Below are 12,990 nucleotides of genomic sequence, written 5' to 3'. Positions count from 1 at the left end.
GTCTGTTTTGGTTTGATAATGGCCATGCAGGGTCTGACCACTGAACTAAAGGACACAACAAAAGGACAGGGCCCTCCACCCCAACTGCTACGCGTGCAGACTGGTGTGGGCTGTCCACTAACACACACCCGACCTCCTCACATCCCAGGGCCAGCGCCCTCCCTTCATAGTCTCCATGCAGGAGGCACCAAGCCATTGTCGTTCCAGGACTCGAATGTCCCCCACATCCTGAGTGTAACCCCATCACGGAACTGGTGGCAGCAGGTGCTGAGTGTGAAGCATCTTAAGCCAGAGTTCTGAATGCTTTTTATTGTACAGATGCTGCTCCCCCAGTGAGAAGATCTCCACCTGGGAGCACGAAACTCCAGACACATTAAAGACTTATGGGTTTTCTATGGATAAACTCGGAGCCTTACCAATATGCACTACAGATTCTGTGGAAAAGAAGACTGAATACATGTGCCTGTTAACTGGGATTTCAAATACCTTGAATTTCTGGCCTTACTACCCAATCACGTGTGTTTGCTAGTGACTCCCTTCCATGTTCATAAATGCCTCCTTTCATCTGTCCTGAGCTCTTGATGCTTGAGCATCACGGAATCATGGAGGGTCTCTCCACAGTGGCTGGAGCTCTGGACCTGGTCACCAAGTCCACGCTCCCCTATCAACAATCCTGGGTGACTCTATAGCCTGTGCTGCTTTACAAACCACCCTCAGCCCCTAAGGTCTGTCCACTGTGGCTCTCGGGTCCTTCTCTGCACTTCACCCCAGAACTACTGAGATGAACGCACAGGCAGAGGCCTGCGGTGCTGAGCTACGTCCAGAGACAGCACGCCGGAGCAGGAGTTCCAGCGGCCCCTGCCTTCCAGGGATCTTTCTCAGTTGTTTTAACATCTGGAATTAAGGAAGTATCATTATTCCTTTATTTTTTGCAATGGCAAAGAGAGTATTTTAGAAAATATATCAAGATCCAATTTTATCTCCCTAAAATAATTTCTAAAGGGCATTCTATCAGGAAGGTTTTAATAGGAAATTCTTTGCTTCATCAGTTCGTTGGAATTCCTGTCCCAGCAGCATTACTGAAGGCTTTCCGAAGGGTGTTCCCAGCTCCAGGGGGCGCTGTCACAAACACGAGATCTAGGGTCTTCAGCGTTGCTTTCTGACTTTCATTTTTTTCTTTCTTTTTAAAATTTCTTGTAGAAACCAGGTCTCACTATGTTGCCCAGGCTGGAACTCTTGAGCTCAAGTGATCTTCCTGCCTCGGTCTCCCAGGGTGTGAGGATTAACAGGAGTGAGCCACCACGCCCAGCTGCTTTTTGACTTTTGAAAACGACTACTACATTGAAGAAAAAAATTAGAAAGGAACTAGCGCTCTAATGGGGGTTCTTATATAGTGTATTTCCTACAGTTCTGGTTTATCTTGTTATCACTTATCTAATGTCTCTGCCTTCCATTGTTCTTGAGGCATCTAAAGAATTTGGCACCGGACTTTTCCAATGAAAAGTCACACTGTGACCATGTGACCAGTCTTTGCAGGCTATTATGGGATCTTCCCAGGCATCACTGTTAGTGGCTGCACTGTGTCTGGGTGAGCCGAATGCACCGAGCCCTCAGGGCGGCCCGAGGGATACCCCGGCCACTCACCCACAGACCTGGCTGCCACAGTTTACACTGTTTCCTGAAGGGAGTCTGGGAGAAGAAGAAAAACTACTGGCCCCTTTAAGCCTCTTGATACATTTTACAAAATTGCTTTTCAAAACGGTCACACAATTTACAATGCCAGCATTTAAAAATATATATTATATATTGATATGAACAGGTTTTAAATAAAGCTTATTTGCTTTAATGTGAGTTTTCAAAATTGCTAAATGACAAAGTCTCCCGGATCATGACTGGCCCCACGTGTGGGACCTGGGACCCACAGCATCAGCAGCTCCCAGGAGCTGCTTAGAAATACAGAATCTCAGGCCCCACTTGGGAGCTGCTGAGTCACCGTCTTTATCATAGCAAGATCCTGGGTGACTCATCTGCATACCAAAGTTTAAGAAGCACTTCAGAAGGGGATGTCTCCAGGATCCTCACGGTGTCTGGTGAGTGGCCCGAGTCCACCGCAGATGGCCCTGACGATGCCTTTGTACATCGATCATGGGAAAACAGGCCTGAGATTCCTCAGTGCGAATTCAAGAAACGAAAATGTAAAGTCCAAGAAAGAACTCTCCCCATGTTTTCCAGACTCCCGACACTGTGAAGAAGAAAGAAACCACCCTGCAGGCGGCGTGTCAGTGGCACACGTGGCCCTGCCTCTGACTCTTCCTTGTGGTTGCGCAGCCCCGCGTGGCTGCGTGTCAAGCTTCCCCATGTCAGCCTTGGTGACTTCTTCTCATGACAATGTCAGAGTGGCCGTCTTCCACCATCTGGGCTAATCCATATTCATTTCTTTTCAAATTAAATCTATTTCATCCAAACTTTAAATTTTTATAGAGGCAAGTGCTTGGTGGGTCTAAGGAGACTTTTGCAAATGATGAATATATGAACACACTGCCCCAGATCATTTGCCGAACGTTTCCTCCCCTACTGCAATATGATGCTTCTCTCATTCAAGTTCTCAGTCAGTTTCTGGGCCTTCTATTCTCCTACTTGTAATTACAACAGTTGGGAGATGTTCACACAATGACAGGACTGGCCTTCTAAAATCCACTTTAAAAAAATCTGTTCAATTATTCTTACCTATTTTTCCCTCAGATGGGACTTTTCGAATAATCCATCAAGTTAGGGGGAAGATCTTATCAAGAAAGTTGGGCTGGAATAATGGCAGACCACTAAATTAACTTGGAAATTACTATCCTTTCATCGATAATATTTAATCTTCTTCTCCTAGAACATGGGGTTTATTTTCTTGGTTGCAACTTTATCACCTCATCAAGCTGTTGTGTTAGGTTGACAGAGGTTACACGTAGATCTCATCCCTAACAAGGTTCTTTATTACCTGCAAATTAGAACAATTTTGTCCTCCTTTCCAATATTATCATCACACTTCTATTTCATATCTTGTTTCAAATGTCTAAAGCCACACGAAGTAACAATGACCACGGGATGCAGGAAGTTGTGGACATCCCTGATGTAGAAGAACCAAGTAAAAGCCGATTCTCAGCAACATCGCCAGCTTTGAATCAAGTGGAACATCATGTTAAAGAAAGGGCAGTGTGTCGCCTGCCAGCCTCTGGAAGTAGGGCTGAGGCCAGAGCGTCTGGGTTTTCAAAGGGCTTTCGAGGCCACCTGATCTGGGCTGGGCAGCTGGTCCCTGGCTTCCCACAGGAGCCTACAGCCACTCACAGGGGACAGGGCCTCTCACACGGAGCAGGGGGCTGCTGTCCTAGCAAATGGCCCAACAAAAACAGCAGGAGAAGGAGGAAACCCCAGGAAGGTAATAGCCTGACAGAGGCAAGATAGGGAAGCCCAGCTAAAGACACAGGGCCTGTGCAACCCGACACTGGTCCAAACATTTCACACCTTCTAAGATACCTTTTGTCAACACAAATGCAATTATTTTTCCCAATCAGCTAGTGGCTATTTAAAAACAAGAAAAGAAAAGGAGAGAAGAGGAGAGGAGAGGAGAGGGGAGGAGAGAGAAGTAAAATTGAATGAATGACAAACATGAAACATGAACTCCCTGGACCAATTTCTACAGTGATATACACGAAAAAGATAAAGTGCTCCATATGATCACATATGTATGTAATCCAGTGTCTACATTAATGCTCTATAATGCTATACTAAATGACTAGGGTGGGGCAGGAGAAGGGGAAGGCAGAGGGGGAAAGAATGCAACTGCTCCTTAAAAACACCTTCCTACCGTCATTCACTCAACAAGCACAGATACATGAGTCAGGCTGTACAAAAGCATCAGGTGAGGCAAGAACACAGAACAGGCTGACGGCACACAGCCAGGCAGTTAAGAAAGACTTGTCAACACACAGAACTGTTCTAGACTGTGTGGTGGATGGAATTACTGCTCATAATTCCTCACCTCTCCTTGTGCTCCCATATGTTTAAGACATGCCAAGACATGGACCTACTGCTCACTCATCTCTCCTTTCTCACATCACCTTGCAGTCCCTTCTCCCTGGACACAGTGGACTCCCTGCCCCTTGACTCAGGCTCAGACACATCACTTGTTCTGGTCAATGAAACGCGGGCTTGAAATGCCCTTTTGTGCCTCTGCTGTAACCATGAAGGGCCTCTGCCCTAGAGGGCCCCAGAAGGACCACACATGGAACTGACCTGAGCTCAACCTGTAGCAGAGTCACCAACCCAGTTAAAACCAGATTGAGGCAGAGCCACCATCCGAGAAAGCTCACATCTGCTAACCTCCAGAAGCATGAGCAACAATAAATGACCGCTATTGAAAGCCACTCAATTTTTTTTGAATGTTTGTTATGCAGCCTTATTATGACAATTGCTGACTGATACAGGTGGTACTCCCCAAGAGAATCCACAAGTCATTTAAAAACAGCCTTTCCTTCTAGGTTCATAAAGAAATCAGTTACTTACCAGGCTCACCTTTTTTCTTTGAACCAGACTTCTTCTTGGCAGGAGCCTCTTGTTTTGGTGCCTCTGGGCTCTGGGCCACATCTGTATTTCTGCCCTGGACAGAAGCTGACTCTGTCTTTTTACCCTGATTGGCAGCTGCGTCTGCCTTTTTGCCCTGGTTGGGGGACCCTTCTGCCTTTTTGCCTTGACTGGGGGACCCTTCTGTTTTTTTCCCCTGGTTTGTAACACCCTCTACCTTTGCGCCCTGATTAGCAACCGAATCTGCCTTTTTGCCCTGGTTGGGAGCTCCGTCTCCTTTTTTGCCTTGGTTGGGACTCCCCTCTGCCTTTTTGCCCTGAGCCCCTTCTGTCTTTTTACCCTGGTTCTGGGCTCCCTCGGCCTTTTTGCCCTGGTTCTGGGCCCCCTCGGCCTTCTTGCCCTGGTTCTGGGCCCCTTCTGCTTTTTTGCCCTGGTTCTGAGCGCCTTCAGCCTTCTTGCCCTGGTTCTGGGCCCCCTCGGCCTTCTTGCCCTGGTTCTGGGCCCCCTCGGTCTTTTTGCCCTGATTCTGGGCCCCCTCGGCCTTCTTGCCCTGATTCTGGGCCCCCTCGGTCTTTTTACCCTGGTTCTGGGCCCCTTCAGCCTTTTTGCCCTGGTTCTGGGCCCCCTCTGCTTTTCTGCCCTGGTTCTGAGCCCCCTCTGCCTTTTTGCCCTGGTTCTGGGCCCCCTCAGCCTTCTTGCCCTGGTTCTGGGCCCCCTCAGCCTTCTTGCCCTGGTTCTGGGCCCCCTCTGCCTTCTTGCCCTGGTTCTGGGCCCCCTCAGCCTTCTTGCCCTGACCCTGGGCCCCCTCAGCCTTCTTGCCCTGACCCTGGGCCCCCTCTGCCTTTTTGCCCTGATTCTGGGCCCCCTCTCCCTTTTTGCCCTGATTCTGGGCCCCCTCTCCCTTTTTGCCCTGATTCTGGGCCCCCTCTGCCTTTTTGTCCTGACTCTGGGCCCCCTCGGCCTTTTTGCCCTGGTTCTGGGCCCCCTCGGCCTTTTTGCCCTGGTTCTGGGCCCCCTCGGTCTTTTTGCCCTGGTTCTGGGCCCCTTCTACCTTTCTGGCCTGGTTCTGAGACCCCTCAGCCTTTTTGCCCTGTGTTGAGGTCCCCTCCGCCTTTTTCCCCTGGTTTGGGGTTGTATCTACCTTTTTACCCTGGTTCTGGGCCCCCTCCACCTTTTTGCCTTGGTTTGGAGTTCCTTCTGCCTTTTTGCCTTGGTTTGGGGTTCCCTCTGCCTTCTTCCCTTGGTTTGGGGTTCCCTCTGCCTTCTTCCCTTGGTTTGGGGTTCCCTCTGTCTTTTTGCCCTGGTTTGGGGTTCCCTCTGCCTTTCTGCCCTGATTTGGGGCTCCTTCTGTCTTTTTGCTTTGGTTCTGAGCCCCCTCCGCCTTTTTGCCCTGAGTAGTGCCAGTGGCTGGTGCATTGCCCTTGGCACCCACTGGGGGCACCACCACCATTGGCACCTCCTTGGGAGCAGTTTCTAAGATGGCAGCCTTCGAAGTGAGAACCTGGATGGAATTCACTACAGAGCTGACAGCTGGTTCCACTTTTGCCACTTTTTTCTCCTTCTTCTTTTTGTCCTTGGGAGAGGAGGCCAGCTTCTCCTGGGGCGTGGCTGGAACTGTGGCGACAGGAGCAATGATAATGGGGGGCTGGACTGGGGTTGGAGCCACAGCCACAGCAGGAGCCCGCACTGGTTCTCGGAGGAGGACAGTCACATTGGGCGCCGGATCGTGATCAGGTATCTTCCCATTAGGCTTCTCTTCCTTTTTCTTGGTCTTTCCTTTCTTCTCCACTGTTTTGTCCTTCTTTTTCTTCTCTACTTTCTGGTGGTGAGTTTTCGCCATCTCCTTGCGCTGGTTGGCCAGGGCTTCTTCATACGACGTTTCCTTCATGGAGAAAGTCGACACCAGGAAGATGCCAATGGCAGAAACAACCATAAATCCTCCAAAGACCACAACTCCCAAGGTTTGAGTGTCGTAAATATCCATCCTGGCTTGCTTTCCTTTCACCTGTCAAATACACACATGGAGGTTACTATTTGTAGAAATCGAGGCATTCAACAGTTTCCATCCCCACCAAACTTCAGGTTTCACTAATTCTTTCTTCAGACTAATAAATTCAGAGAAGAAACAAACCCAGGCATTCTCTGATGTCCCACATTCTCTCCTGCTCCTCTTTAGGAGTGAGCGATTCATACCTACGGCAGGAGCAGTCCCCACACAAAGCAGCAGTAGAGTCAGAGCAGAGTGCAGGTCTACCTCTGTAGCACACACGCCCAGGAGCCTCCGCAGCCAGGTCCCCCATGCAAGATGTTCCCCACCACAAAGTCAAAGATGCACAGGAGCACAAATGCAGGCCAGGTGTGAGACCACGGGCAGTGGTGGAGACCGGAGCAAAAACACCCGCCCCCACCTAAAATTAGGCAGTGACACTCCGTCACGGCCGACTGCCCTAGAAATGTGATTGCTGAGTTGGGAGATGTTTTGATTTTTCATGTTAGGCCAGATATCTTTTGAATATTTTTTCTCTCAATGTGAAATTGACTGATTTAAAAAACATGTGAACCAAACCAAACACATCTGCAGGCTTTCAGCCACATGCATTTTAGCCAGCAGGCCCACAGTGTGCCATCTCCACTCGGTTGCTTCCCTCTTCCCCAGTGCCAATAAATGCCGCTACCCAGGATCAGAGATAAAAACTTCTGCATTACAATCCTGAAACGTGTTCAAGAATTCAGTGAGGGAAAATAGCCTTTTGCCAGCAACAGCTCCTGAGGAGTTATGGAGCCTATAATTTGCATGTTGGGAAACAGGAAGAATCAGTCTTGGGAGGCCCAGAAGATGCCAGGTTTGGAATTTCACATCCAGAAGGTGCACAGAGGGTGAGGAGACAGTGTCACGAGGCGCTCTGTCAGACAACGCTCCCCAAACCACGAAGACGAACACCACGATTCTCACTGCCTATGGACCAAAGTCCAATGGCTCAGAGGCAACCAGGTTCATACACCTTCCTGCCACAGCCCAGGCTAAGTTTCACTTCACTGAGGAACTCCAGGAGGTATATGTATTTGGATACATTCAACTGAGTCCCGAGTCCCTCTAACAAAGATCGATGGAATGAGCAAAGAGAACACAAGGGTAAGAAGGGGTGGGTAAGGGGAAGTAGAAAGAGGTGGAAGAGGAGAGGAGGGGAAGTGGACAGGCCTCCCCCAACATTACCCTGCAAAACCTCTAGATGCTGTGGGAGGCTGGGTCCAGGCTACTTAGTGGCTCAGATATTGAGATTCTTCTCCTAAGAAATTGAGATCCCCACTCCTCTTGAATGGATACAGAGAAGGGAAACAGAGTAGGAATCAAACGCAAATTTTGACATGAGGGCATTTTAAAGAAGGGACTGAGAAGGGAGACTGTTTTCAACGTCTTGGTGTCGTGTTCTAAGACAAATCACTCTCGGCCGGGCGCGGTGACTCACGCCTGTAATCCCAGCACTTTCGGAGGCCAAGGCTGGCAGATCACGAGGTCAGGAGATTGAGACCATCCTGGCTAACACGGTGAAACCCCGACTCTACTAAAAATACAAAAACTTAGCCGGGTGTGGCGGCGGGCGCCTGTAGTCCCAGCTACTTGAAAGGCTGAGGCAGGAGAATGGCGTGAACCTGGGAGGCGGAGCTTGCAGTGAGCCGAGATGGTGCCACTGCACTCCAGGCTGGGCAACAGAGTGAAGACTCCATCTTAAAAAAAAAAAAAAAAAAAAAATTCACTCTCACTCTCATCACAGAAGGAACACATTACTTTGGCCTTTCTAAGACTTTTGCAGGAAGAGGGTTTAAAACACTCATGACAAGAAAACTTCCCAGCATATGCTCTCCCTGGGGACAACTCTATCAGCCGCGTGGCAACACACTTCTCCCACGCTGTCACTCTGCACTGAGCGGGACCGAGTCACACTTTTCATTCCAGTCTTAACCTCTACAAACAAAGTCTTAGGGGAGCTCATGGAGGCCTTTGAATCCTGGGTCAGGTAGCATTTATGTTTCCAAATGGGTTCTGACCTCTGTCTGTGGGCAGTAGCAGTGTGATCCACAGCCAGGGCACTCTCACGTCTGATCATCGAGGGAAAGTACCAGGAACTGGCCTTCCGAGAACACACTCTCAAGTGGGGTGTTAAAAAGGAAATCACACCCTGCTCAGCTGTGCATGGATTCAGTGGGTAGGAGGATGGGGACAAGCAGGTCTGGAACATGGTACAGTCAATCCTCACTTTTTGGCAGGTACCCACCAACCAAAACTCCTCTGAGTACTTACAAGATTTCTCAGAACTCTGCCAAAATGGACATCACATTATAATCACTACATTCAAAAATCCTAAGGCCAGGCGTGGTGGTACAAGCCTGTGATCTCAGCACTTTGGGAAGCTGAGGCAGGAGGATCGCCTGAGCTCTGGAGTTCAAGGCCAACCCAGGCAACACAGGAGACCTCATCTCTATTAAAAAAAATTAAAAATCCTCTAAAACATTCCCCTTCTCTAGAGAAACGAACATTCAGGGCCTGGGTCACCCTCACCGAGGCTCCGTAAACCCCAAATGGTTTCCCAACAACCATGTGCTCGAGAGGTGGTCTCCACGGAGTCGCGGCTGGCACTGGTTGCAGACCGTGATGCAGTGAACGTCCATGCACAAAGCGGGGCCTGTTCACAGCCGAGGACTGTGGGGCTCTGTGCAGCCTTGTGGTTTCCAACTTCTAAACTCTGGCAGAAAAGCCAAGGCTGGAAAATGAACTTTTAATCTCACTCAACATAGGCAAACACAGAATACAAAAATATATTCTCTGTTGGGACCCAGAATCGAGAAAAGCAAACTCGGGAGAATATTTTTCCTTTACAACGCACACAAATATATGTTTTATAGCAGCACAAATGTGTCTTCCCAACTTTTGCAGAAAATTACATCCCCACCACTAATTTCCAAGTTAGAATTTTTTAAAAGAAATCTTTCACAAGAAAATGAAAAGCCCTAGTCTTAAGTAGTAATACACTGAAACATTTAAGGCTAAGGCAATACCACCACGGACAGCAAAGAAATCGAAATGAAAAACAGCCTTTCTGCTGCTTTGCAGAGTCAGCTTTGGTGGGGCATAAACATCACGCTGGGAGATCCCTGATTCACAGAAATGATGAAGCCAGGGATGCCTCTCAAATTCGGTTCTCACAATCAGCATTCCGGGAGCTCTGCTCCTGAAATCCACACCATGATAAGAGGCCCCCAACAGAAACCTTTTCTAGGGGTTCCTCCATTGCACCAAAGAGTTAGGGCAGATGTGTGCCCACCCACATCTTGTAGGGTCTGACCACAGGGATCTATATTCTGTCAATTTCAGAAACTTCTGTCAAATATGTAAATATGTACTTTTACTCGCTGTAGTGGTCCTCCCTTATCTTCTGGGAAACATCCCAACAGCCCCAGTGGGTCTGAAACTGCAGTAATACTGAACCCTATATACACTATTTTTTTTTTCTTATACCTACATACCTATGATAAAATTTAATTTAGAAATTAGCCACAGTACGACATTAACAATAATAAAATAGAACAATTATAACCATATGCTAGCATCACCACTCCTGTACTTTGGGGCAATGATTAAGTAAAATAAGAGTGACTCAAACAAACGCACTGTGATACCAGACAGTGGATCTGAGAGCCCAGAGGGCCACCAAGTGACGCACAGGCAGGTAACATAGACGGCGTGAATCCACTGCACACGGGATGGTTCACACCCTGGGCAAGACGCTACTCAGAACGGCATGCAACTTAAAACTCAGGAAGAGTTTCTTTCTGAAATTTTCCATTCAATATTTTCAGACCACAGCTTTCTGCTGGTAACTGAAACCACAGAGTGAAACCATAGATAAAGGGGGACTACGATATTGCCAACACACTCAGACTGTAAGACAAAAAGATGAAGGCCCCAAGAGGGAAGGATGTAGGAGGCTGCCCAGAGTTCAACGCACTGAACTCTCTGGCCCACCTCTAAGGTCTCGAGAGAACGGCTCTTCTTCTGTTCTTAAGATTCGGGGAACAAAAGTAAGAGGAAGCCCCAAACTCTTTAGACACAGAAGCTATTTGCTAATTCGCATGGCCCGGCCAAGTCAGTTGGGTCCAATTTGGCAGCTGGGATTTTGGTAGGTTTTGTGAAAGGACCCTCAACAGCTCCCAGGGCTCTGTCTCATTACTAAGCAGCAGCTCCACGAGGGACCCTGTGTGGAAGCTTGGAGAAGCCGTGGGGTAGGGGTGGTCAAAGAAAACAAACCCCCAGATCCATTTCCTGGGCGTAGCATAAGGTGACCTGGTAGGAAGGTACAAAACTAAAACAGAATGACAATAAAAGAGACCCTAGTAGACATGGCTACATCAGAATCAACAGCTCCTAATTTTTAAAATATTATGAAATGACTCATACAAAAGACTAAGAAGAAAAATATGAACATCCATTAGCCTACCACCCAGGTTCACCAAACCCTAATTTTGCCATATGCACTTCAGATATTTATATATATGTATGTGTGTGTGTGTATATATATATGTGGGTGGGGGACACACATGTGTATAAGTATATATATGCCATCTCCCTTCTAGAGGGGGACAACACTCTGAATGGGTCACTTACCACTTCCACCTGCTTATGCTTCTATTACATGTATCTCTACAAACAAAATACAGCCGTTGCTTTGTGTGTTGGTAATTGCTGTGTAAGTGACATTGTTCTAGGTGCTATTTGGTAACATTTTTTGACTAAACTTTGTGAGATTTGTTCATATAAATACACATAGCTTTGGTTTATTCTTTTTTTTTTTTTTTTTTTTTTTTTGAGACAGTCTCTCTCTGTTGCCCAGGCTGGAGCTCAGTGGCACGATCCTAGCTCACTGCAACTTCTGCCTCTCAGGTTCAAGCCATTCTTGTGCCTCAGCCTCTTGAGTAGCTGGGATTACAGGCCTGCGCCACCACGCCCAGCTAATTTTTGTAGTTTTTAGTAGAGATGGGGTTTCACCATATTGGCCAAGGTGCGGTTTATTTATTTTCACTCCTATATTACATAGCTGAACCACAAATTATTATCCATACTTCTATGCTTTTAGGTTTTAAAAATGTATGCTATCACACAAAACTGTAGTGTGGCATGTCTACCATACAGAGTGAAAAATCTCCTTTATAGCCCTGATGCCAGCCACTCAGGGTCGCTTCCTGGAGACAACCATTGCGACAGAAGTCATTTCACTGTTTATATGTTATTTTCTTCAAAAGACTTTGGTACTGCATTTCAAAGTCAGGTTCTCAATCACCAGGAATTTACTTTGGTATGTGACAGGAAACAGTGATAAAACTTTCCCCATCAGTTTAATTACCCAGCACCATTTCCTGACTGGTCTTTTCCTTCCCCCACAGACTCAGATGGCCGTCTCTGTGCCATTCAGTGGATCTGCTTCTAGATTCTACATTTTGTTCCACTGTATATTTATGCCCTACATCAATACCACACTTTCAGCTTAAGCATCCCCTACAAAACCTCTACTGGAATTTGTATTTGAATCACACTGAGTTTATACATGAATGTAGGAAAGACTGCTATTTCTAACTATAGAAGCTATCTGTCAATGAATATGGTATGCTAGAGCACTACATTGATTTAAATGTTTTCTTCGAAGCCAGGCAGTGGTTCACGTCTGTAGTCTGAGCTACTTGGGGCGGAGGCAGGAGATCACTTGAGCCTTGGAGTTGAACACCAGCCTGAGCATCATAGCAAGACCGTGTCTCTTAAAAAAAAAAAAAGTTTTCTTCCATACTTCTATAAGATTTTAACGATTTTCTCCATAAAAGTCTTACATGTTGTTTTGTTGATGGTTAGAATATCTTTTGTAAATTACTTCTTCTATTTCCCAGCTATAGACAACCAGCAAAGTAATTCATTTCTGCATATGTATCAATTACCCAGCTATCATCTACGCTCTTGCAAAATCTAGGATTTTGTAGATTCTTTCTGATTTTTTTTAAATAAGAAGCTGTGGAAAAAAAGACAGTATTGTTTCTTGCTTTCCAAACCATATGATCTCATTTCTTTTTCTTGGCTTAACAGAGCTGGCTGAGAACTCTGGTGCAGTACTGAGCAGAGTCTGTGCGATAAGCTGCCTTGTGGCATTCCCAAGTCACTGCTTCTAATGTTTTACTACCAGTGTTGTACCAACTGTAGGTTTCCAACAGAAATCTTTCTTCAGGTTAAGTAGCATGTCTTATATTCCTAGTTATCTTTTTAATATAATTGAGTATTGGATTTTACCAATTGCTTTGTCTTTACCAGTTGACATTTTCTCCTTTAATCTGAAATATGTGGAATTAGAGTAATGCACAGTCTAATGCCAGTTCATAAAGTTT

At 46.9% G+C, this 12,990-nt stretch overlaps 1 protein-coding gene across 7 annotated transcripts in view; it reads right to left on the bottom strand.

Annotated features, from left to right (window-relative positions):
* The window catches only part of RRBP1 (ribosome binding protein 1), a 68,709-nt gene that overhangs the window by 40,695 nt on the left and 15,024 nt on the right, over nucleotides 1–12,990 (bottom strand). For 4 of the 7 annotated variants that reach the window (XM_077951137.1, XM_077951141.1, XM_077951136.1 and 1 more), the window contains one exon: nucleotides 4,561–6,574. In XM_077951137.1, coding sequence (XP_077807263.1) covers nucleotides 4,561–6,553 — 1,993 coding nt within the window. In that variant the 5' untranslated portion in view covers nucleotides 6,554–6,574. Of the gene's footprint in view, nucleotides 1–4,551; nucleotides 6,575–12,990 lie in introns of all 7 variants that reach the window. The other 3 variants (XM_077951135.1, XM_077951134.1, XM_077951139.1) reach the window with 1 other exon arrangement.

This window comes from Macaca mulatta, chromosome 10 (genome assembly GCF_049350105.2).
Source record: "Macaca mulatta isolate MMU2019108-1 chromosome 10, T2T-MMU8v2.0, whole genome shotgun sequence".
In the NCBI taxonomy this organism is placed as follows: domain Eukaryota; kingdom Metazoa; phylum Chordata; class Mammalia; order Primates; family Cercopithecidae; genus Macaca; species Macaca mulatta.
This window is presented reverse-complemented; position numbering and strand designations above follow the sequence as displayed.